This window comes from Coturnix japonica, unplaced genomic scaffold, assembly GCF_054131305.1.
Source record: "Coturnix japonica strain WE unplaced genomic scaffold, WE-NBRP24 Scf049, whole genome shotgun sequence".
NCBI lineage: Eukaryota > Metazoa > Chordata > Aves > Galliformes > Phasianidae > Coturnix > Coturnix japonica.
Genome location: NW_028188952.1, coordinates 919,289 through 939,689, shown reverse-complemented (window position 1 = coordinate 939,689; position 20,401 = coordinate 919,289). Strand labels below are relative to the sequence as shown.

Genomic DNA, 20,401 nt, shown 5'->3' with positions numbered 1-20,401 from the left:
GCCTATAGGGGAACCGGGACCCCCAACAACCGGGATTAACCCGGTAAGGCCTACACCGGACCACTAGGCCTACACCGGGCAGCCCCGCTCCTCCTGTTGGTCCATCGCCCTGTCAATCATACTGATGATAGCCAATCGTAAGGTCGCTTTCTAGCAGCTCCCGCCCAGAGGGAAGTCCGCCTCCTTGCCTCAAAGCTTGTCAATCAATCAGGGGATGGAGAGGAGTTACGCGCGCTCTCATTGGTCAGCTGAGATGGCAATCAGGAATCAGCCCTCCCATTGGATCTCGCCTTCCGTCCGTCATATTGTTAACCCGCTCCCATTGGTGGAGCGCTCACTCCATCATCGCTTCATCATTGCCAATCAAGATCCTCAACGCGGATTGGCCACGATGTTTACAAAGCAATCAGCGATTGGACAAGATGACATCGAGAGGGCGGGTCAAGCAGGGCGGTGCCCGGGCAGCTCTACCGGAGCAAGATGGCGCCGTGAGGGGGTCGGAGCCGCCGCCGCCGCCGCCCCGGCCGGTCTGTGCGGGTCAGGGGGGGGCTGGGAGCGATGGGGGCGGGGTTATGGGGGTTATGGGAGGGATGGAACCGGTACAGCCGGGATGGGAATGGGAGTGAGGCCTAGTCGGAACGGAACAGCCTGGAGAGGAGCGGGAGGGCGGCGCTTCCGGGGACTGAGTGAGGGGCGGGACTGGAACATCGTCCCGCCTCCATGGGGAGAACAGGCGATATATGGGGGGGGGTGTAGGGATAGATATGGAGATATAGGGATATATAGGGGTATATAGGGGTATATATGGAGATATAGGGAGATATAGGGATATATAGGGGGATATATGGGTATATATGGATATATATGGATATATATATGGATAGATATGGAGATATATGGAGATATAGGGATATATATGGAGATATATGGGTATATATGGATATATATATGGATAGATATGGATAGATATGGAGATATATGGATACATAGGGATAGATATGGATATATAGGGATAGATATGGATAGATATGGAGATATATGGGTATATATGGATATATATATGGGTATATATGGATAGATATGGATATATAGGGTTATATATGGGTAGATAGGGGTATATATGGATAGATATGGGTATATATGGGTATATATGGAGATATATGGAGATATATGGAGATATATGGAGATATATGGATATACATGGGTATATATGGAGATATATGGGTATATATGGATATATATGGGTATATATGGGTATATATGGGTATATATGGGTATATATGGGTATATATGGATATATATGGGTATATATGGATATATATGGGTTTATATGGGTTTATATGGGTATATATGGATATATATGGGTATACAGGGATATATAGGGATATATATGGATATATATATGGATATATATATGGATATACATATGGATTTATATGGAGATATATGGATTTATATAGATTTATATGGATATATATGGATATATATGGATTTATATGGATATATATGGATATATATGGATACATATGGAGGGGAGGGGGGTGTTAATGCGTGATGTGGGTTGGCCAGGCTGGGAACGTTGGGCTACAGGCCTTTATTAAAGCCAAACCCTGGCAGTGCTGCTCCATTTTGCTGCTGTTCAACATGGATTCTCGATGCTTCAGATCCACCCTCAGTGTCTGCATTGAGGGGCTGTGTGTGCTGAAGGGGCTGGGGTCGTTTATCCCCCTTTGGCTGGGCTTCCATTGGTGTCTATGAGTTCTGATGGCCCAGAAGGGCTGCAATGAGTCCATCCCATCTATAAACCCAGCATTGCATCCATCAGGAGGACAGGAGGAGGCAGATTGTGTGCCCTGCGTGCCTGCAAAGCGGAGCAAGCCCTTCCTCTATCAGAGCAGGGCTGTTACAGCGGCTAATTAAAGATAAGGCTGTCGCGATAAGGCTTGAAATCGTTATCTTCAACCACACGCAGCGTCCCCAGAGGGTGCAGGAGATGCTGGGTGACTGTACAGGTGCCAATGCAGACATGGCTGGGCTGTGTGTTGCTCAGTGTCCTGTTTGAGGCTTTGATGGGGATGTCAGGGTAGCAAACAGGGCCTGAAGTTCTCTATGGGATGTGAATATTGACTCTGAGCAAACAGCTTTATGATGCAGGTTGGTAAGGAGGAACACGTGGGCTGTGTGCTGTCAGTGGGTTGTATAAGGAAGAAACTTCTCCCCCCCCTCATCATCATCACCGGTGTTTATTTGTACAGACTAATGGCATCTCTCTGATGTCTCTCTCCGGCCAGCTCAGCTTGCTCTTATTTGTATTTAGGGCTGCTAATCCTCAGCAGTGCCCTAGTTCTGCAGGAAGGCGACGTGCAGCCCTTAGGGTGAGCTCTGGCTTTCCAGGAAGAAAGAACGAATCCATCTCTCTGCTTGTGAGCACCCAATGCCTCCCACCTTCATTGCAAACAGGGGCTGGAGTGTTGGGTTTCTCCCCCTTCTGTGTCTCTGCAATGGCTGATGTTCCTTGCAAGGTGCTCACTGTGCCATCCATTCAATCCCACTCGGCCCCACATCTCACTTGCAGGGGGTCCACCAGTACAGAGATGCCCTACATAAACCCCAAGCATTCCTATTCAGGTGGCCATAATTCCCTGCTCAAGTCAGGCCATCGTCAGCAATGGTAATAAAGGAAATTCAAGCTTGGACAAGTTTTCCCTGGCACCTTCTTTAAGCAAATAGTGTTGAGCTGTTGAATCAATTCAGTGGTTGTTGGATGGGGGCGAGTGGGAGATTTGCCAAAGGATGTTTTGTGGATGAAACCTTATTAACCTAGAAGAAAAGATGGAACAAATGGGGAGGATTTAGGTGTCTGTGCCCTCCTGGTTCTCCTATGGCTTTTTCTCCTGCTGCCAGCAGCTCTGCCGTTCCCCCAAACGACCTTTTAATTACATAATGACTTGCAAACATTCAGCACCAACAACATACCAAAATAATTAAAACAGTGTTTTTTATTCCAGCCTGGAATAAAATAAAAACATGAGCCTGGACCAAAACTTCATCCTTGGTCATTCCCAAAGGGAAAGCAAGTGGTGGGGAGACGGTGTGGGGTGGGGAGATGGTGTGGGGTGGGGGCTGGAAGCTGCCACCCCTATTGTGGGGTCTCATGTGGGGCTCTGCAGGGCAGTGGTGGACTCTGCTGTACAGCAGGACCATTGAGCTGTGTGTTATCAGCCCCTCAATGCAACCTCAATGCTCAGCAAAGGTCTATAGAAGGTGTGGGGAGAAAGCAGTGAGAGGGTGAGGCTTCTGCAGCCCCTTATCCAGCTCTGGCTGAAGTCACACGAGGTTCCACATCTTGAGTGATGCTGGGAGAGCCCCGAATATTAGTGCTCTCAGCTCTCACTGCTCACCTCACTCCTGTCTTTCTGCTTCCTCCCTGCAGATCGAGCGACAGCATGGCTGCGACTGCTGCCGTCAGCCCCAGTGAATACCTGCAACCGGCTGCCTCCACTGCCCAGGTGAGTGTGGGTGGTGTGAGCTGGACCAGGGGCTGTGCCCCAGGTGTGGGCCTGCAGGCAGCGTGCCCCATAGGAGGAGCTCTGCTTGCAAGACAGGCTGGGGAGCTGCATCCTGGACACGTTCCCAGCTCTGGCTCTCGCTCCTGGCAGTGCTGTCGCTCGTGGCTGTGCTGTGTTTTCCTTAAGGAGCTCTTGGGTCATGGTAGCAGCTGATTTCACAAGGTGGTCTTGGGATTAAGACCGCGTGAAACACTGCGGGGTGTGTGTAATGGGTGTGAGTAGCAGCAGACTCGAAGGGCGTCTGCTGCTTTATGGAGCTTGTAAGAGCATAGACATGGGATTAAAAGGCAGCCGGCATCCTGATGGCTAAAAGTAGTGCGACTGGGGTGAGCTAAAGGCACACGTGACACGGCTAATGAAGCAGCTCACTTAATAAGCAGTGTTTAATTGGCATGGGCTGAGTTACTTTCGATAGCATGTCCCCTTTCCCTGTCTGACTCAATCTCGATCCTGTTTGGCTTTAGACCCTGTCTCTTAACATACCTGTCTCCTTCCTGGTTCCCAGGACTCCCAGCCTTCTCCGCTCGCCCTCCTCGCAGCAACATGTAGCAAAATTGGTCCCCCAGCAGTGGAAGCCGCCGTGACTCCTCCTGCCCCTCCTCAGCCAACGCCTCGCAAACTTGTCCCCATCAAACCTGCTCCTCTCCCTCTGGGCTCTGGTAAGAACAGCTTTGGGATCCTGTCGTCGAAAGGGAATCTCTTCCAGATCCAAGGCTCCCAGGTTGGCACCTCCTACCCCGGGGGGCAGCTGGTTTTTGCCATTCAGAACCCAACTGTCGTCAGCAAAGGGACTCGTTCATCTGCAAACATTCAGTACCAGGCGGTGCCCCAGATCCAGGCTGCAGGGGGACAGGCCATCCAAGTCCAACCCAACCTCACCAACCAGATCCAAATTATTCCGGGCACAAATCAGGCCATCCTCACCCCATCTTCATCCTCTCACAAACCCGTGCCCATCAAACCAGCACCGGCACAAAAAAGTGGAGCTTCACCAGTGCAGGGCTCAAGCAACGTGGTCAAGTTAACCGGTGGCAGCAACGTGACTCTTACCCTGCCCATGAACAACCTGGTGAACACCACAGAGTCGAGCACGCAGGCTCAGGTCATTGCAGAAAGCCCCTCAAAACCTGGTAAAAAGACTCGAAAGAAAGCCATGTCACCCAGCCAACCCTCCACTGTGGCCGTGACCGAGCAGGTTGAGACCGTGTTGATAGAGACGACGGCAGAGAACATCATCCAGGCAGGGAACAACCTGCTGATCGTGCAGAGCCCGGGCTCTGGGCAGCCTGCCGTGGTGCAGCAGGTCCAGGTGGTGCAGCCCAAGCAGGAGTCTCAGGTGGTGCAGATCCCACAGCAGGCCCTACGTGTGGTCCAGGCCGCCTCAGCCACGCTCCCCACCGTCCCCCAGAAGTCCTCCCAGAACATCCAGATCCAGACGACAGAATCCACTCCTACGCAGGTACATCATCTGCTGTGACGTCCCTCTACCCTGGTTCTACTCCAAGCCCTTCCTTGGGCTTTAAAAAGCTGAAGAGTTTGGTCAGACACATCCCCAGATTGGCATCAGGTTCAGGCGTGGATTCTCTGATGCCCAAGTCAGGTTGGGAGTGCGGCCTCTCCCTCACTGGGGCTTTAATAAGCCTCTCCCTGGCTGCCTGCTTTCACAGGGCTATTAGGAGCAAAGCTCTGCTGTGCTTCCAGCTCAGGCTGGTGTCAAGGCCTGTCAGCAGCTTGGGGAGGCACAGGCTCACAGGGCTGTTGCTGGTGTTACCTTTGGAAGCCAGGCAAAGCCAAAGCAGCCCCCTGCTATTGTGCGAGACCAGGACCGGTCTGCAGGAGGCCCAGTGTGTCTTTAAGAGGCGTGGGCAGCTTTTCTATGTCCTCCTGCAGTCCCACATTTCATGATTCCCGAGCATCTCTCGCAGTGGACATTGCCCTTCAACCACTCTCATTCTTCTTCTCTCCCTCCCATCAGGTTTACTTCAAAACCCCATCGGGTGAACTGCAAACAGTGCTGCTCCAGGAAGCCCCGGCCGTGACGGTGGCTCCATCCAGCACCTCCTGCAGCAGCCCCGTGTCTCGTAACTCCAGCACAGTGACCAGCAGCAAGAAACCAACAACACGCAAGGAACGTCCGCTGCCAAAGATCGCACCCGCCGGAGGCGTCATCAGTTTGAGTGCAGCCCAGCTGGCGGCTGCAGCACAGGCCATGCAGACCATCAACATCAACGGGGTGCAGGTGCAGGGGGTGCCTGTCACCATCACCAATGCTGGAGGTGGGCTGCGTGCTGCGCCGCGCTGGGCAGGAGGGGGCAGATATGGAGGGCAGGCGGCCCCTTTAGCATTGCTCTTTGCAGCTGGGATGTGGCAGCTTTGTGAACAGAACCCTTGTATATCCCAGGTTGCTTGGTGTTAGATGTCAGCAGCTTCTCGAGCTCTCTTTGCTGCTCTGTGTGTTTCGTAGTTGTGGCTCTTTGGCTGCTCTGCTGGCTGCCTGTGTCATGGACAGCACTTAGCACAGCCCCGCAGTGTTGTTGCTGAGCTGCAGGACGTGGAATCACAGCACAGCTTGGGTTGAAGGGAACCTTAAAGATAATCAGTTCCAACTCCCCTGCTGTGGGTTGGTTGCCTCCCACCAGCTCAGGCTGCCTGGGCTTCTATCCAGCTTAGCTGCTCCCTCAGAGCCAACCCAGCTCATGTGGAACAAGCGTCTGTCTTAAACCAAAAAGAACCAGACACAGCCCCAGGCTTGTGAGCCACAGTGCACTTCAGTCTCCCATCTCTTCATGTCCCCATGGCAGCTCTGCCTTCCCTGTGCTGGCAAATCATCCCCAGCCCAGAGCTGGGAGCTGCAGGGAGCTGATGGGAGTCAGTTCTGAGGGAGGTTTATCTGCTTTGTGATCCAGAAAGACCTGCTGCCGTTCGGTGGTTTCTCTCCCAGCAAGAACCAGCAGCAGTCCAGGCTGGGTTTTGCACTCAGAAGCTGTTCTTTCTTGCATGATTAAACGATGTCAGCATAAAACATGGTCCCGGTGTGGTTTAGAACCTTGCAGTGGACAGCTGTCGTCACTGGGGTAGCTTTTAAGGGGGTTTTTAATTGCTGCTTTGTGATGAGTGTCAGGAGATGACACAGATATTGCTGCTGTCTGTGCTGTGCCACAATATCGGCCGGGCCGTAGGGGACCGGTAGGACCTGCCGGCTCCACAAAGCAAAGCCTGGTTTTCTTAAGGACGAGAAGGACCTGTGTGTATCTCCATGCTGTCAGAGAGCTGCCCTCACCTTTGGCTTAGCACTTCCCCTCCCATTGTTGCACTGCCACCTTCTCTCTGCCCACATCCCCTCTATGCAACGACCTGTTTGCTCATCCATCAGATCCCACTCATCCATCAGATCCTCCTCCTCCTCCTCCTCCTCCTCCTCCTCCTCTCTCCCTGCTGCCCCCAGTGCTTGCTGACGCTGACCCCATCTTCTTCTTTCCAGCCCCCCCATCCCGGCCACATCCCTGAGTTCCTGAGCGTGGATCAGCCTTTATAGGGTCTGGGGTAAGTCCCATATATTTTTTTTTTTTTTTTTTTTTTTTGGTCAATATATTGCACGTTTTTTCAAAGTTTCTTTTTTTGTTTCCCCCCCCTTTTTTTGCTCATTTCCTCCCCCCCCCCTCGAATTTACACCAAAAAAAAACTTTGAAAAACCGCACAGTATATTCAGAAAAAAAAAAAAAAAAAAAAAAAAAAAGGGACTTACTTACCAGCTCCATTTGGGGTCAGCATGGACAGTGGGATAGTGGATAGTGGATAGTGGATAGTGGGATAGTGGATAGTGGGATAGTGATGGGGCCGTGCTGCATGTGGGGTTGGGGTGCTGAGACATGGGGGGCCTGACTGGGGTCTGTCCCACCCCTCAGTGTGGTCAGCTGCCTCTGCAGGGCTTCATTGCACGCAGCATAGAGGCACATTCAGCCCCTTGGCTTTGCAGGGTATAACCTGACTCCCTATTTCCCCCCTCCAGGCCAACAGCAGCTGACGGTACAGAACGTCTCTGGTAATAATCTGACCATCAGCGGCCTGAGCCCGACTCAGATCCAGCTCCAGATGGAACAAGCTCTGTCTGGGGAGATGCAACCAGGTGAAAAGCGACGTCGGATGGCGTGTACCTGCCCCAACTGCAAGGATGGGGAAAAGAGGTGAGCAATGGGGCCAGCTCATGGCTGGACTCGGGGTATCGGTGCCTATTACGGGGCTGACACCTGCCCCATTGCATTCCCCCACCAGGCCGGGGGATCAGGGGAAGAAGAAGCACATCTGCCACATCCCCGAATGCGGACGGACCTTCCGCAAGACGTCCCTGCTTCGTGCCCACGTGCGCTTGCACACGGGTGAACGGCCTTTCGTCTGCAACTGGGTCTTTTGTGGGAAGCGTTTCACACGCAGCGACGAGCTGCAGCGACACGCACGCACACACACGGGTCTGTGGGCCGTCATGCATCCCCCTTTATCTCCCAGGGCTGTGGGGTGGGGATATGGGGTGTGGGGTGGGGATATGGGGTGTGGGGTGGGGATATGGGCTATGGGGTGGGGATATGGAGCTATGGGGTGGGGATATGGAGCTATGGGGTGGGGATATGGAGCTATGGGGTGGGGTTATGGGGCTATGGGGTGGGAAATATGGGGTGGGAAATATGGGGCTATGGGGTGGGGCTATGGGGTATGGGGTGGGGATATGGGGCTATGGGGTGGGGATATGGGGCTATGGGGTGGGGATATGGAGCTATGGGGTGGGGATATGGAGCTATGGGGTGGGGATATGGGGCTATGGGGTGGGGATATGGGGCTATGGGGCTATGGGGTGGGGATATGGGGCTATAGGGTGGGGATATGGGCTATGGAGTGGGGTTATGGGCTATGGGGTGGGGTTATGGGCTATGGGGTGGGGCTATGGGGCTATGGGGTGGGGATATGGGGCTATAGGGTGGGGATATGGGCTATAGGGTGGGAATATGGGCTGTGGGGTGGGAATATGGGCTGTGGGGTGGGGATATGGGGCTATAGGGTGGGGATATGGGGCTATAGCGTGGGAATATGGGGCTATAGGGTGGGAATATGGGCTATGGGGTGGGGCTATGGGCTATAGGGTGGGGATATGGGCTATGGGGTCGGGATATGGGCTATAGGGTGGGGATATGGGGCTATGGGGTGGGGCTATGGGGTGTGGGGTGGGAAATATGGGGCTCAATTCATAGTCCATACCCTATGATGCCACCCCTCAATTCATAGCCCTACAATGCCCCACCAAGGGCTGGGGTGGTCTCAGTCCACCTCCGGTTGCCCTTAGGATGGGGTATAGATATGGGGACTGCAATGCTGACAGGCTTTTTGCTGCCTTTGCTGAGCACAGGGCTGCAATATGGAGCTGGTTTGGGCATCACTAACATCCTTATGGTGTCCCTATGGCCGTGGCTGGGTGCTATAGGGACACAGCAGGTCTGTGGGTGTTATGGTGTCCCCCAGCTCAACCCAACCCTAATGGCTTTAGGGTTTAATGTTCCCCTTTACAGGCGACAAGAGATTCGAGTGCGCCCAGTGCCAGAAGCGCTTCATGCGGAGCGACCACCTGACAAAGCACTATAAAACCCACCTGATCACCAAGAACTTGTAGGGTTGGGATCCACGTCGTGATGAACAAACCCCTATAGGGGGGGTCACGGTGAGGGATCGCCAGGCACCGACCTGTCCCAGCACTCCAGTCTCCCCAGTCTGTCCTATGAGGGCAGCCAACCCTTTGGGGACGTCCTCTGCCACCGTGTGGGCTTCACATAGAGCAGCAGCCCTTGCAGAGGGGCCGACCCCATAGTGGAGCTGTGGGGCAGAGCACCCAGCGTAGCCCCCAGCACAGCGAGACACGCAGGGCTTGGCACAGCCAACAGCAGGGGCTGCACCCTCCGGTGCGAGGCGAACCGAAAACGCCTCCACAGCACATTCCTACTTTATATTTAAAAGCTATAAATAGTTATAAATATCTATATCAACCCCTTTGGAAGGTCCCTTGTTTTCTATGGAGATCCGTTGCCTTACGCTCCCAATGACGAACACTGTGTATGGCGAGTGCTTTTCTCCCCATCTTTATTTAATTACCCCCATCCTCAGGCCCTGCCCTCACCCTCTCCTATTTCTTTCCCCCCTTCTCTTCCCTTTTAGCCCCTTTTTCCCCCCATCTCTTCCCTTTCCCCCCCCTTTTCCCTCTTTATTTCCCTTCTCTCCCCTCTTTTCCTCCTTCTCTTCCATTTTCTCCCCTTTTCCCCCCCATTTTCTTCCATTTTCTCCCCCATTTTCTTCCATTTTCTCCCCATTTTCCTTCTTCTTTTCCCTTTTCTACCCCTTTTTCCCCCCTTCTGTTCCCTTCTCTCCTCCTTTTCCCCCTTCTCTTCCCTTTTCTCTCTCTTTTTTTGCCCTTTTCTTCCCTTTTCTCCCCCATTTCCCCCTTTCTCTTCCATTCTCTCCCCCTTTTCTCCCCTTTCTTCCCTCTTATCCCCCTTTTCCTCCATTTTCTTCCCTTTTCTCCCCTTATTTCTCCCCTTTAATTCCCTTTTCTCCCTCATTTTCCTTCTTCTCTTCCCTTTTCTCCCCCCTTTCCCCCATTTTCTTCCATTCTCTCCCCCCCTTTCCCCCTTTATTTCCCTTTTCTCCCCCATTTTCTGCCTTCTCTTCCCTTCTCTCCCTCTATTTTTGCTCTTTTCTCCCCCTTTTCCCTCTTTATTTCCCTTCTCTCCCCCTATTACCCCCTTTTCTTCCATTCTCTCCCCCTTTTCCCCCTTCTTTTCCCTTTTATCCCCGTTTTCCCCCCTTCTCTTCCCTTCTCTCCCCTCTTTTCCTCCTTCTATTCCATCTTTTCCCCCTTTCTCCCTCTTTTCTTCCCTTTTATCCCAATTTTCCCTCATTTTCTTCCCTTTTCTCCCTCTTTTTTACCCTTTTCTTCCCTTTTCTCCCATTTCCCCCCTTCTCTTCCATTCTCTCCCCCTTTTCCCCCTTTTTTTCCCTTTTATCCCCATTTCCCCCCCTTTCTTCCCTTTTCTCCCCTCTTTTCCTCCTTCTCTTCCATTTTCTCCCCCCTTTTCCCCCTTTACTTCCCTTCTCTCCCCCATTTCCCCCCTTCTCTTCGTTTTTATCCCTCTATTTCCGCATTTTCTTCCCTTTTCTCCCCCTTTTTCCCCTTTCTCTTCCCTCTTCAACCCTATTTCCCCCCTTTACTTCCCTTCTCTCCTCTTTTCCCCCCCTCTCTTCCCTTTTCTCCCCCCTTTTCCCCCTTTATTTCCCTTCTCTCCCCCATTTCCCCCTTTCTCTTCCCTTTGATCCCTCTATTTCCCCATTTTCTTCCATTTTCTCCCCCTTTTTCCCCCTTCTTTTCCCTTTTATCCCCATTTTCTCCCCCTCTCTTCCATTTTCTCCCCCTATTTCCCCCTTTTCTTCCCTTTTTTCCCCCTATTTCCCCATTTTCCCCCCTTTCCCCCCCTTTTCTCCCCATTTCTCCCCCCTCCATCCTCCCATTCCCATCAATGCAGTTTCCCATTCCTCCCTCCATCCTATTCCCCATTAACGCTCCGTTTCCCTTCCAATCCCAATCCCAATCCCAATCCTTTCCCCCATTCCCACATACATTGTACATTGTACCATACATTATATCGCTTTTTTGTGTTTAACGTGTTGAAAAAGAAGGATAAAAAAACCCAAAAAACCACACGGCGTGTTATTTTATCCCTATTCAATTCAAACAGACCCTCTTCATTTCCTACCTATCACCTCCCATATTGATTTACTCCCCCCCCAATTACCCCAATTACCCCCAGCCCCAATTAACCCCCCTTGTCCCTCAGTCCTCCCACCGCATGGGGGCGCTGTGAGCTGCCTGCCCCTTATAAAGGCTGCACGGTGGGCGGAGCCTCCCTCATCTCCTCATCCTATTGGCTGTCAGATGGAGCGTGTGGGCGGTGCTTTGGAAGCAAGCCTTCCTATTGGCTCACACCTCCATGTGGGCGGGGCGAGAGGGGTGGCGCGAAAGGTGGGGCGAGGTGGGCGGAGCCTGCTGCAGCACTGCTTCCTATTGGCTCACTGGTGGGCGTGCCCCCCATTGCGGCTTTCTATTGGCTGATCGGATAGATGGGCGGGGACATGCGCTGGTGGGCGGAGCCTGCTGCATGTCTACTTCCTATTGGTTCGCTGGTGGGCGTTGTCTCTCATCACGGCCTTCTATTGGCTGATTTTATAGATGGGCGGGGATATAGCGGACCGCGTGGTTCAGCGGCGCTATGGACCTGGGCCCGCTGCGGACGGGATACCGGGGGGACCAAGAGGTACCGGGGGTTATAACGGGATATAACGGGGTTATAACGGGGGTCTGGGCCTTGCTGACCCCCCCCGGTTCCTTCAGGCCTTCGAGGAGCGGCACCTGGTGTCACATCACCCCATAGAGCAATTCTCGGCCTGGTTCAAGGAGGCGGCTCAATGCCCGGCTATAGGGGAAGCCAACGCCGTGTGTTTGGCTACGTGTAGTAGGTCGGTACCGGGACCGGGACCGGGACCGAACCGGGTCGTACAGCCGGACATTGAGCCCCATGGTCCCGTTATAGGGATGGGAAGCCGTCGTGTCGCATGGTGCTGCTAAAGGGATTCGGACCCGACGGGTTTCGGTTCTTTACCAACCACCAGAGCCGCAAAGGGAAGGAGCTGGTGAGGAATGGGATTAAGGGGGGGGTCCCACAGGGTCCCATAGGGTCCATTAGGGTTCTATAGGGTCCCATTGGGTCCCACAGTGTCCTATAGGGTCCCATTGGGTCCCACAGGGTCCTATAGGGTCCCATTGGGTCCATTAGGGTTCTATAGGGTCCCATTGGGTCCCACAGGGTCCTATAGGGTCCTATAGGGTCCCATAGGGTCCTATAGGGTCCCATAGGGTCCCATTGGGTCCCATTGGGTCCCTTAGGGTCCTGTAGGGTCCCACAGGGTCCCATTGGGTCCCACAGGGTCCCATTGGGTTCCATTGGGTCCCTTAGGGTCCTGTAGGGTCCCATAGGATCCCACAGGGTCCTATAGGGTCCTATAGGGTCCCATTGGGTCCCACAGGGTCCCGTTGGGTCCCATAGGGTCCCTTAGGGCCGATCCCGGCTGCTGATGGATAATGGGGGGGGTCCCTTGGGGTCCCGGCTGCTCATGGACCCCCTTTAATCCCCCCCCCCAATTCGTTTATCCCCGGTTCAGGACTCCAACCCATTCGCTTCTATGGTGTTCTATTGGGAGCCGCTCCACCGGCAGGTGTGTGTGTGTGTGTGGGGGAACGAGAACACCCCCCCCCCCCCGTCCCCATAACTGGGCTCTATGGGGTTTGGGGGGCTGGGGGGGTTTCCTATGGGGTTTTTGGGGGGGTTCCTATGGGCTCTATGGGGTTTGAGGGGGTAACAAAAACCCCCTCCCCCCCATTCATAATTGGGCTCTATGGGGTTTGGGAGGGTTCCTTTAGGCTCTATGGGGTCTGGGGGTCTGGGGGGGTTCCTATGGGGTTTATGGGGGGTTTCCTATGGGCTCTATGGGGTTTGGGGTGGGGGGTTCTTCGGGTCTATGGGGTTTGGGGGGGTTCATATGGGGTTTGGGGAGGGTTCCTTTGGGCTCTATAGGGTTTCTTTGGGCTCTATGGGGGGGGGGGGGGGATTCCTATGGGGTTTGGAGGGGGTTCCTTTGGGCTCTATGGGGTTTGAGGGGGTAACAACAACCCCCCCCCCTATTCATAACTGGGCTCCTTTGGGCTCTATGGGGTTTGGGGGGGGGTTCCTTTGGACTCTATTGGGGGGGGGGGGGAAGGATTCCTATGGGGTCTGGGGGGTTTTCTATGGGCTCTATGGGGTTGGTGGGGGTTCCATATGGGGTTTGGGGGGAGGGGGGGGGGGGGTTGGGCTCTATGGGGTTCCTTTGGGCTCTATGGGGTGTGGAGGGGGTAACAACAACCCCCCCCCCCCCCGCCCACTAACTGGGCTCTATGGGGTCTATGTTTGTTATTAGATGACATTGAAAAGTCCTTTATAACCCACGAATCTGAACAGCACAGAGCCCACATTAACTATAGGATCTGTGTATTAAGGGCTTTGGGGGCTGCTGGGCCCCTGTTCCCCCTATTCCTACACAGGTGAGGATCGAGGGCTCAGTGACGCGGTTGTCAGAGGAGGAATCAGAGCGTTACTTCCATTCTCGCCCTAAAGGCAGCCAGATCGGGGCTGTCGTGAGCCAGCAGAGCACCGTGATCCCAGATAGAGACGTGAGCGGGAGCAGCACAGCCTCGCTATGATCCCACATTGATTTCAACACCTTGCCCCGCCCCATAGCCCCATATATCCACCCCATAGCCCCATATATCCACCCCATAGCCCGTATATCCACCCCATAGCCCCATATATCCACCCCATAGCCCCATATATCCACCCCATAGCCCCATATATCCACCCCATAGCCTGTATATCCACCCCATAGCCCCATATATCCACCCCATAGCCCCATATATCCACCCCATAGCCCGTATATCCCTGCCCCATAGCCCGTATATCCCCATCCCATAGCCCATATATCCACCCCATAGCCCCATATATCCACCCCATAGCCCCATATATCCACCCCATAGCCCATATATCCACCCCATAGCCTGTATATCCGCCCCGTAGCCCCACATCCCCCGCCCCATAGCCCCACATCCCCCACCCAATAGCCCGTATATCCACCCAATAGCCCGTATATCCACCCCATAGCCCATATATCCACCCCATAGCCCATATATCCACCCCATAGCCCGTATATCCACCCCATAGCCCCACATCCCCCCGCCCCCATAGCCCCACATCCCCTCCCCGTAGCCCCCTATCCCCGCCCCGTAGCCCCACATCCCCCGCCCCGTAGCCCCACATCCCCCGCCCCGTAGCCCCACATCCCCCACCCCATAGCCCTATTTCCCACCCCGTGGCCCCATAGCCCCCCAGCCCCACATCCCCTCCCCCCTACAGTGTCACTATGGGGCACATCCAGCTGATGTCCCCATAAGCTGCGTCCATATATCCCCCCCAAACCCCCCTATAAGTCCCTGCCATGTCCCCATAGCCCCATATCCCCACCCCATAGCCCGTATATCCACCCCATAGCCCCATATCCCCACCCCATAGCCCGTATATCCACCCCATAGCCCCACAGTCCCACAGCCCCACATCCCCATTTTCCCCTGCAGTATCTAAGGAGGAAGAACGCGGAGCTGGAGGAGAAATACAGGGACACAACGGTGCCAAAACCACCTTATTGGTGAGCCCCACTGATAAAGGAACCCCCACCCCATAAATCCCCCATAATAACCCCATAAATCCCCCATAATAACCCCATAAATCCCCCATAATAACCCCATAAATCCCCCATAATAACCCCTCTCACACCCCCTGCGTTGCTTTATAGGGGGGGTTACATCCTAAAGCCGGAGCTGATGGAGTTCTGGCAGGGTCAAACCAATCGCCTCCACGACCGCATCGTCTTTAGGCTCCTAAAGGACAACGCGGCCCCATTGGGACCAATGACGCATCGGGGTGAGGACGGGTGGGTGTTTGAACGTCTGGCCCCATAAAGCTCTAAAAACCCTAAAGCAGCTTTTCCTTGTCCCAACCCCCCCCTATGTGTCCCCTGTTGTGTCACCCCATCCCTAATGCTGCTTGGGGGGCTCGAATTCAACCCTAAAGGACCCACATCGTGTTGTGCTGGTCCTATAGAGCCCTTAGCACTGTGTGGGTCTGTAACCTTTGGGGCTGGTGTTAATGAATCCCATAAAGTGATTGTGGAAGCATTGAACCCCCTGCCCTATTGCTGAACCCCCCACCCTCATCCTGCCCTATAGCTGGGATCAATCGTGCTTTGTGTTTGAGCTGGAATGATTCAATAAGTCCTTTAATTGTGGCTCCATCCTTATGGGGTTATAGCACCCCAACCCCATATATACCAGCACCACTCCCTGTGTTCCTATACATGGAAGCAATAAAGTCATTGCAGAGCTGGGCTGTGCTTTGGGGTTAATATTTACCCAGCAGAGGGAGCTGCTGGTTCAGCTTTAGGGCCAAATCCCATTAAAACCAGGCCCTATAACCTTCACCCTTTAATGCTCCACTGGCTGTTGGGGCAGCAGGGGGGGTCTCCATATGGACCCCGTATGGTTCAGGTCTGTCTGAATCCTAATGCTGTGGGGCCAGAGCCTGGAACCCCATGGGGCTGAGCACAGATATGGGGTGTGGGGTGGGAAATATGGGGCTATGGGGTGGGTATAGGGGCTATGGGGTGGGGATATGGGGTGTGGGGTGGGGATATGGGGCTATGGGGTGGGTATAGGGGCTATGGGGTGGGGATACGGGGTGTGGGGTGGGGATATGGGCTATGGGGTGGGGATATGGGGTGTGGGGTGGGGATATGGGCTATGGGGTGGGGCTATGGGGTGTAGGTTGGGGATATGGGCTATAGGGTGGGGCTATGGGGCTATGGGGAGGGGATACAGAGCTATGGGGTGGGGATATGGGGTGTGGGGTGGGAAATATGGGGCTATGGGGTGGTTATAGGTGACAATTATGGCTGCTTCTACTCCCCACCCCATGTTTCTACCCTCCACCCCATAGATCCCCATAGATCTGGACCCCATACACTGCTATGATGGGTTTCTACCCCCATATCCCATATATCCCCATAGATCTGGACCCCATACACTGCTATGATGGGTTTCTACCCCCATATCCCATATATCCCCATAGATCTGGACCCCATACACTGCTATGATGGGTTTCTACCCCCACACCCCATATATCCCCATAGATCTGGACCCCATACACTGCTATGATGGGTTTCTACCCCCCACCCCATAGATCCCCATAGATCTGGACCCCATACAGAGCTGTAATGGGTGCCACCCCTTTCCCCCCCCTCCCTCCTTTGCCTTTAGGGCTGGATCCCTTTAGTGCTGCCAGCACAGGACAAAGGGCACCTTGTGATCCTACAAGTGCAAACAACGAGGGCGGGGGCTGTTATAGGAAACGTGGGACAAAGGTTTTGTGTTATGGGATCAGGGTTTGGGTCCCAATTCAGCTTTTATAGTGAGTTCCTGGTGAGTTCAGGTGTTCCCTATAGGGTGGGTGAGCTCCCACTGCAGCCATCATATGGGGGCTCCTCTTAGGGTCTGTCTGTCCTCATATCCCATATCCTCATATCCCATATCCCATATCCCATATCCCATATCCCATATCCCATATCCCATATCCTCATATCCTCATATCCCATATCCCATATCCCCATATCCCCATATCCCATATCCTCATATCCCATATCCCCATATCCCACATCCCATATCCCATATCCCATATCCTCATATCCCACATCCCATATCCTCATATCCCATATCCCATATCCCCATATCCCATATCCCGTATCCTCATATCCCATATCCCATATCCCACATCCCATATCCCATATCCCATATCCTCATATCCCATATCCCATATCCCCATATCCTCATATCCCATATCCTCATATCCCCACATCCCATATCCCACATCCCATATCCCACATCCCATATCCCATATCCCATATCCCCATATCCCATATCCCATATCCCCATATCCCATATCCCATATCCCACATCCCATATCCCCATATCCCATATCCCCATATCCCATATCCCCATATCCCATATCCCACATCCCATATCCCACATCCCATATCCCACATCCCATATCCCACATCCCATATCCCATATCCCATATCCCATATCCTCATATCCCCATATCCCATATCCTCATATCCCCATATCCCATATCCTCATATCCTCATATCCCATATCCCATATCCCACATCCCACATCCCATATCCCATATCCCATATCCCACATCCCATATCCCATATCCTCATATCCCATACCCCATACCCCCCATGGGATAACAGCCCATATTTAACCCTATATTTAATCCAGCAGTGCAAACATCAGCAGATCCTATTACAATTCTTCAGGCTTTTAGGGTTGAGCGGAGCTTTGTGCTGCTGTCGACCCTATAACACAAAGTATAGGGGATCCCATGGTCCCCATTGAGTCCTATTATAATTCTTCAGGCTTTTGGGGTTGAGCAGAGCTTTGTCTTGGTGTCGGCCCTATAACACAAAGTGAAGGGTCCCCATTGAGTCCTGGGCCGCCCCATAGCACAGCAAAGGGATGAGCCCTATTGGGGTTATACCCTGACCCCATTAATTCCCCTTTGGTCACCGAGTGCCCCTATTAGGGCTGAGTTAAATAGGAATCTTGCTTTGTCCTTAAATAAAGTCCTATATGAGGCCGGTTCCTTAACAAAGTGCCATCAGTTGTGGGGTTGGGGGGGGGGTGCAGCTCCTTCATATCAATGGGGCAGCACTTATGGGGCCAAATAGGGGCAGGACGGACCCAAATCACCCCATATCCCAACCTCATTTCTCATCCCTCCCGCTGTCCCCACACAACGCGGGGTTGTCAGCCAAAGTCGCTCTGATTTTCTTCTTCTCTTTAAACCTTCCGGAATTGGAAACTTTGACGTGTTTCCCTTTAGGGTTTTTCTCCATCATTTTCTCCAATCGAGCTGGAAAATCCTTTGTTCCTTTTGGGGTCGGATCTTCGGGGCCGTCGCTCGCGTGGATATCGGGGCTGTCGTACAGAACCTTGGGTGTGGATTGACGCTTCCTTAGGAAGGTCAGCTTCCACCAGCTGTGGGGCTCAGCCATCGCTATGGGGCAGGGAACAGGGAAATCCTATAAGGGGATGTGATGCCATAAACACAGTTTGATGGTGCCCCTCCCTGTTGTATTGCTATGGGGAGCCCCAAGGGGGAGGGGATCCCAACCTCACCCTTATATGGTGCCACCATTGACCCCATAGATTCAATACCCCCATAGATCCAATACCCCATAGATCCAATACCCCATAGACCCAATACCCCATAGATCTAATACCCCCATAGATCCAATACCCCATAGATCCAATACCCCCATAGACCCAATACCCCCATAGACCCAATACCCCCATAGATCCAATACCCCACAGATCCAATACCCCACAGATCCAATACCCCACAGATCCAATACCCCATAGATCCAATACCCCATAGATCCAATACCCCATAGATCCAATTCCCCACCCCACAACCATAGAGTTCCCCTCTCTATGGAGAGCCCCAATGGGGAGGGGGTTCCCAACCCCACCCTTGTATGGTGCCTCCATTGACCCCATAGATCCAATACCCCATAAATCCAATACCCCCATAGACCCAATACCCCATAGATCCAATACCCCATAGATCCAATACCCCATAGATCCTATACCCCATAGATCCTATACCCCATAGATCCAATACCCCATAGATCCTATACCCCATAGATCCAATACCCCATAGATCCAATACCCCACCCCACAACACAGCTCTGCCCCATAACACACCTCCACTCTCTCTATCAGCATAAAGGGAAAGGCCACCACATCCCATAGACCCCAGAAATAGGGGGGTCTATATCTTCCCCCATAGGAAGCCCCCCCCCAGCTTGGCTTGGATGTGACCACATTGGGGTCTGCAGCCACCCCACACCCCATATCCCCACCCCATAGCCCATATATCCACCCCATAGCCCATATATCCAACCCATAGCCCATATATCCACCCCATAGCCCATATTCCCACCCCATAGCCCATATCCCCACCCCATAGCCCCATATCCCCACCCCACACCCCATATCCTCACCCCACACCCCATATGATGCCCTACCTGAGTCTCCTGCCCCACACTGTGGCCTATGGGATAATATGGGATAATATGGGGCCTGGCCACCCGCTGCTGCCCCACTGATCCGAGTCAAGGTGAACCCGAGAGCAAAACCTGCTTGAGCAAATATGGGGCCGGGCCAAGAGCCAACATGAATATTCATAACAGGGAAGTGGTGGCTGAGGCCGGGGGGGGGGGGAATGGGGAGGATCCCCCCAACCCTATAACAGGTGGGGAGATACCCCATATAATAACCTATAACAGGTGGGGAGGTGACCCCATAATATCCCAATGGGGTCATGGTGGGATATGGGAGTGAAGTGAGGGGGGAAGGAGGAAGAATGGAGTGAGGTGAACAGAATGGGGATATATGAGCTATAGGGTGGGGCTATGGGGTGGATATACGGGCTATGGGGTGGGGATATGGGGTGTGAGGTGGGGATATGGGGCTGTGGGGTGGGGATATGGGCTATGGGATAGGGATATATGGTGTGGGGTGGGAAATATGAGGTTATGGGGTGGATATATGGGCTATGGGGTGGAGATATGGGGCTGTGGGGTGGGGATATGGGAATATGGGGTGGATATACGGGCTATGGGGTGGGGACATGGGGTGTAGGGTGGGAAATATGGGGCTAAAGGGTGGATATATGGGCTATGGGGTGGGGATATGGGGCTATGGGGTGGATATATGGGCTATGGGGTGGGGATATGGGGCTATGGGGTGGATATATGGGCTGTGGGGTGGGGATATGGGGCTGTGGGGTGGGGATATGGGCTATAGGGTGGGGATATGGGGTGTGGGGTGGATATATGGGCTATGGGGTAGGAATATGGGGTGTGGGGTGGGAAATATGGGGCTATAGAGTGGAGATATGGGGCTATGGGGTGGGGATATGGGGTTTGGGGTGGGGATATGGGCTATAGGGTGGGGATATGGGAATATGGGGTGGATATATGGGCTATGGGGTGGGGATATGGGCTATGGGGTGGGGATATGGGGTTTGGGGTGG

General features: G+C 53.4%; 3 protein-coding genes and 1 long non-coding RNA gene across 10 annotated transcripts; 3 read left to right on the top strand and 1 right to left on the bottom strand.

The window, feature by feature from the left end:
- Window positions 1–143: 143 nt before the first annotated feature.
- Window positions 144–11,301, top strand: SP2 (Sp2 transcription factor). 3 transcript variants are annotated; one of them, XR_014940759.1, is made up of 8 exons: window positions 144–537; window positions 3,434–3,509; window positions 4,075–5,028; window positions 5,545–5,845; window positions 7,052–7,112; window positions 7,579–7,753; window positions 7,842–8,035; window positions 9,125–9,595. XR_014940759.1 is itself a non-coding variant. In XM_085532285.1 (7 exons), exons 1-7 carry the CDS (start codon window positions 215–217, stop codon window positions 9,223–9,225), a joined length of 2,124 nt encoding a protein of 707 aa, XP_085388411.1. In that variant the 5' UTR covers window positions 144–214; the 3' UTR covers window positions 9,226–9,595. The 3 variants fall into 3 exon arrangements, 2 of the variants coding, with proteins under 2 accessions (XP_085388411.1, XP_085388412.1); XM_085532285.1 differs by lacking the exon at window positions 7,052–7,112; XM_085532286.1 differs by lacking the exon at window positions 7,052–7,112 and having other exon boundaries at window positions 386–527; window positions 9,125–11,301.
- Window positions 11,302–11,705: 404 nt separating this feature from the next.
- Window positions 11,706–15,629, top strand: PNPO (pyridoxamine 5'-phosphate oxidase). 4 transcript variants are annotated; one of them, XM_085532291.1, is made up of 7 exons: window positions 11,842–11,914; window positions 11,992–12,116; window positions 12,191–12,290; window positions 12,819–12,872; window positions 13,738–13,866; window positions 14,821–14,891; window positions 15,039–15,629. In XM_085532291.1, exons 1-7 carry the CDS (start codon window positions 11,870–11,872, stop codon window positions 15,202–15,204), a joined length of 690 nt encoding a protein of 229 aa, XP_085388417.1. In that variant the 5' UTR covers window positions 11,842–11,869; the 3' UTR covers window positions 15,205–15,629. The 4 variants fall into 4 exon arrangements, with proteins under 4 accessions (XP_085388416.1, XP_085388417.1, XP_085388418.1 ...); XM_085532290.1 differs by lacking the exon at window positions 11,992–12,116 and having other exon boundaries at window positions 11,706–11,914; XM_085532292.1 differs by lacking the exons at window positions 11,992–12,116; window positions 12,191–12,290.
- A 39-nt stretch (window positions 15,630–15,668) lies between these two features.
- On the top strand, window positions 15,669–18,423 carry LOC146752244 (uncharacterized). The gene is made up of 2 exons (XR_014940762.1): window positions 15,669–15,789; window positions 18,185–18,423. It is a non-coding gene; the product is annotated as an uncharacterized LOC146752244 (long non-coding RNA).
- On the bottom strand, window positions 17,557–19,470 carry PRR15L (proline rich 15 like). Of its 2 annotated transcripts, none has more exons than XM_015885623.3 (2): window positions 19,392–19,470; window positions 17,557–18,383 (listed from the first exon to the last, which is right to left on the bottom strand). In XM_015885623.3, exon 2 carries the CDS (start codon window positions 18,354–18,356, stop codon window positions 18,066–18,068), a length of 291 nt encoding a protein of 96 aa, XP_015741109.2. In that variant the 5' UTR covers window positions 18,357–18,383; window positions 19,392–19,470; the 3' UTR covers window positions 17,557–18,065. The 2 variants fall into 2 exon arrangements, with proteins under 2 accessions (XP_015741109.2, XP_015741108.2); XM_015885622.3 differs by having other exon boundaries at window positions 17,557–18,358.
- Between the last annotated feature and the right edge of the window lie 931 nt (window positions 19,471–20,401).

Bases quoted from the DNA above. Each gene is read 5' to 3' on its own strand.
- SP2 (XM_085532285.1), top strand. From the start codon at position 215: ATGGAGAGGAGTTACGCGCGCTCTCATTGGTCAGCTGAGATGGCAATC. The intron at 538-3,433 runs GTCAGGGGGGGG...TCCTCCCTGCAG, and splicing joins GCCCCGGCCGGTCTGTGCGG to ATCGAGCGACAGCATGGCTG. The intron at 8,036-9,124 runs GTCTGTGGGCCG...TCCCCTTTACAG, and splicing joins ACACGCACGCACACACACGG to GCGACAAGAGATTCGAGTGC.
- PNPO (XM_085532290.1), top strand. From the start codon at position 11,721: ATGGGCGGGGACATGCGCTGGTGGGCGGAGCCTGCTGCATGTCTACTT. The intron at 12,291-12,818 runs GTGAGGAATGGG...TCCCCGGTTCAG, and splicing joins GCCGCAAAGGGAAGGAGCTG to GACTCCAACCCATTCGCTTC. The intron at 13,867-14,820 runs GTGAGCGGGAGC...TTTCCCCTGCAG, and splicing joins CCGTGATCCCAGATAGAGAC to TATCTAAGGAGGAAGAACGC.
- PRR15L (XM_015885623.3), bottom strand. From the start codon at position 18,356: ATGGCTGAGCCCCACAGCTGGTGGAAGCTGACCTTCCTAAGGAAGCGT.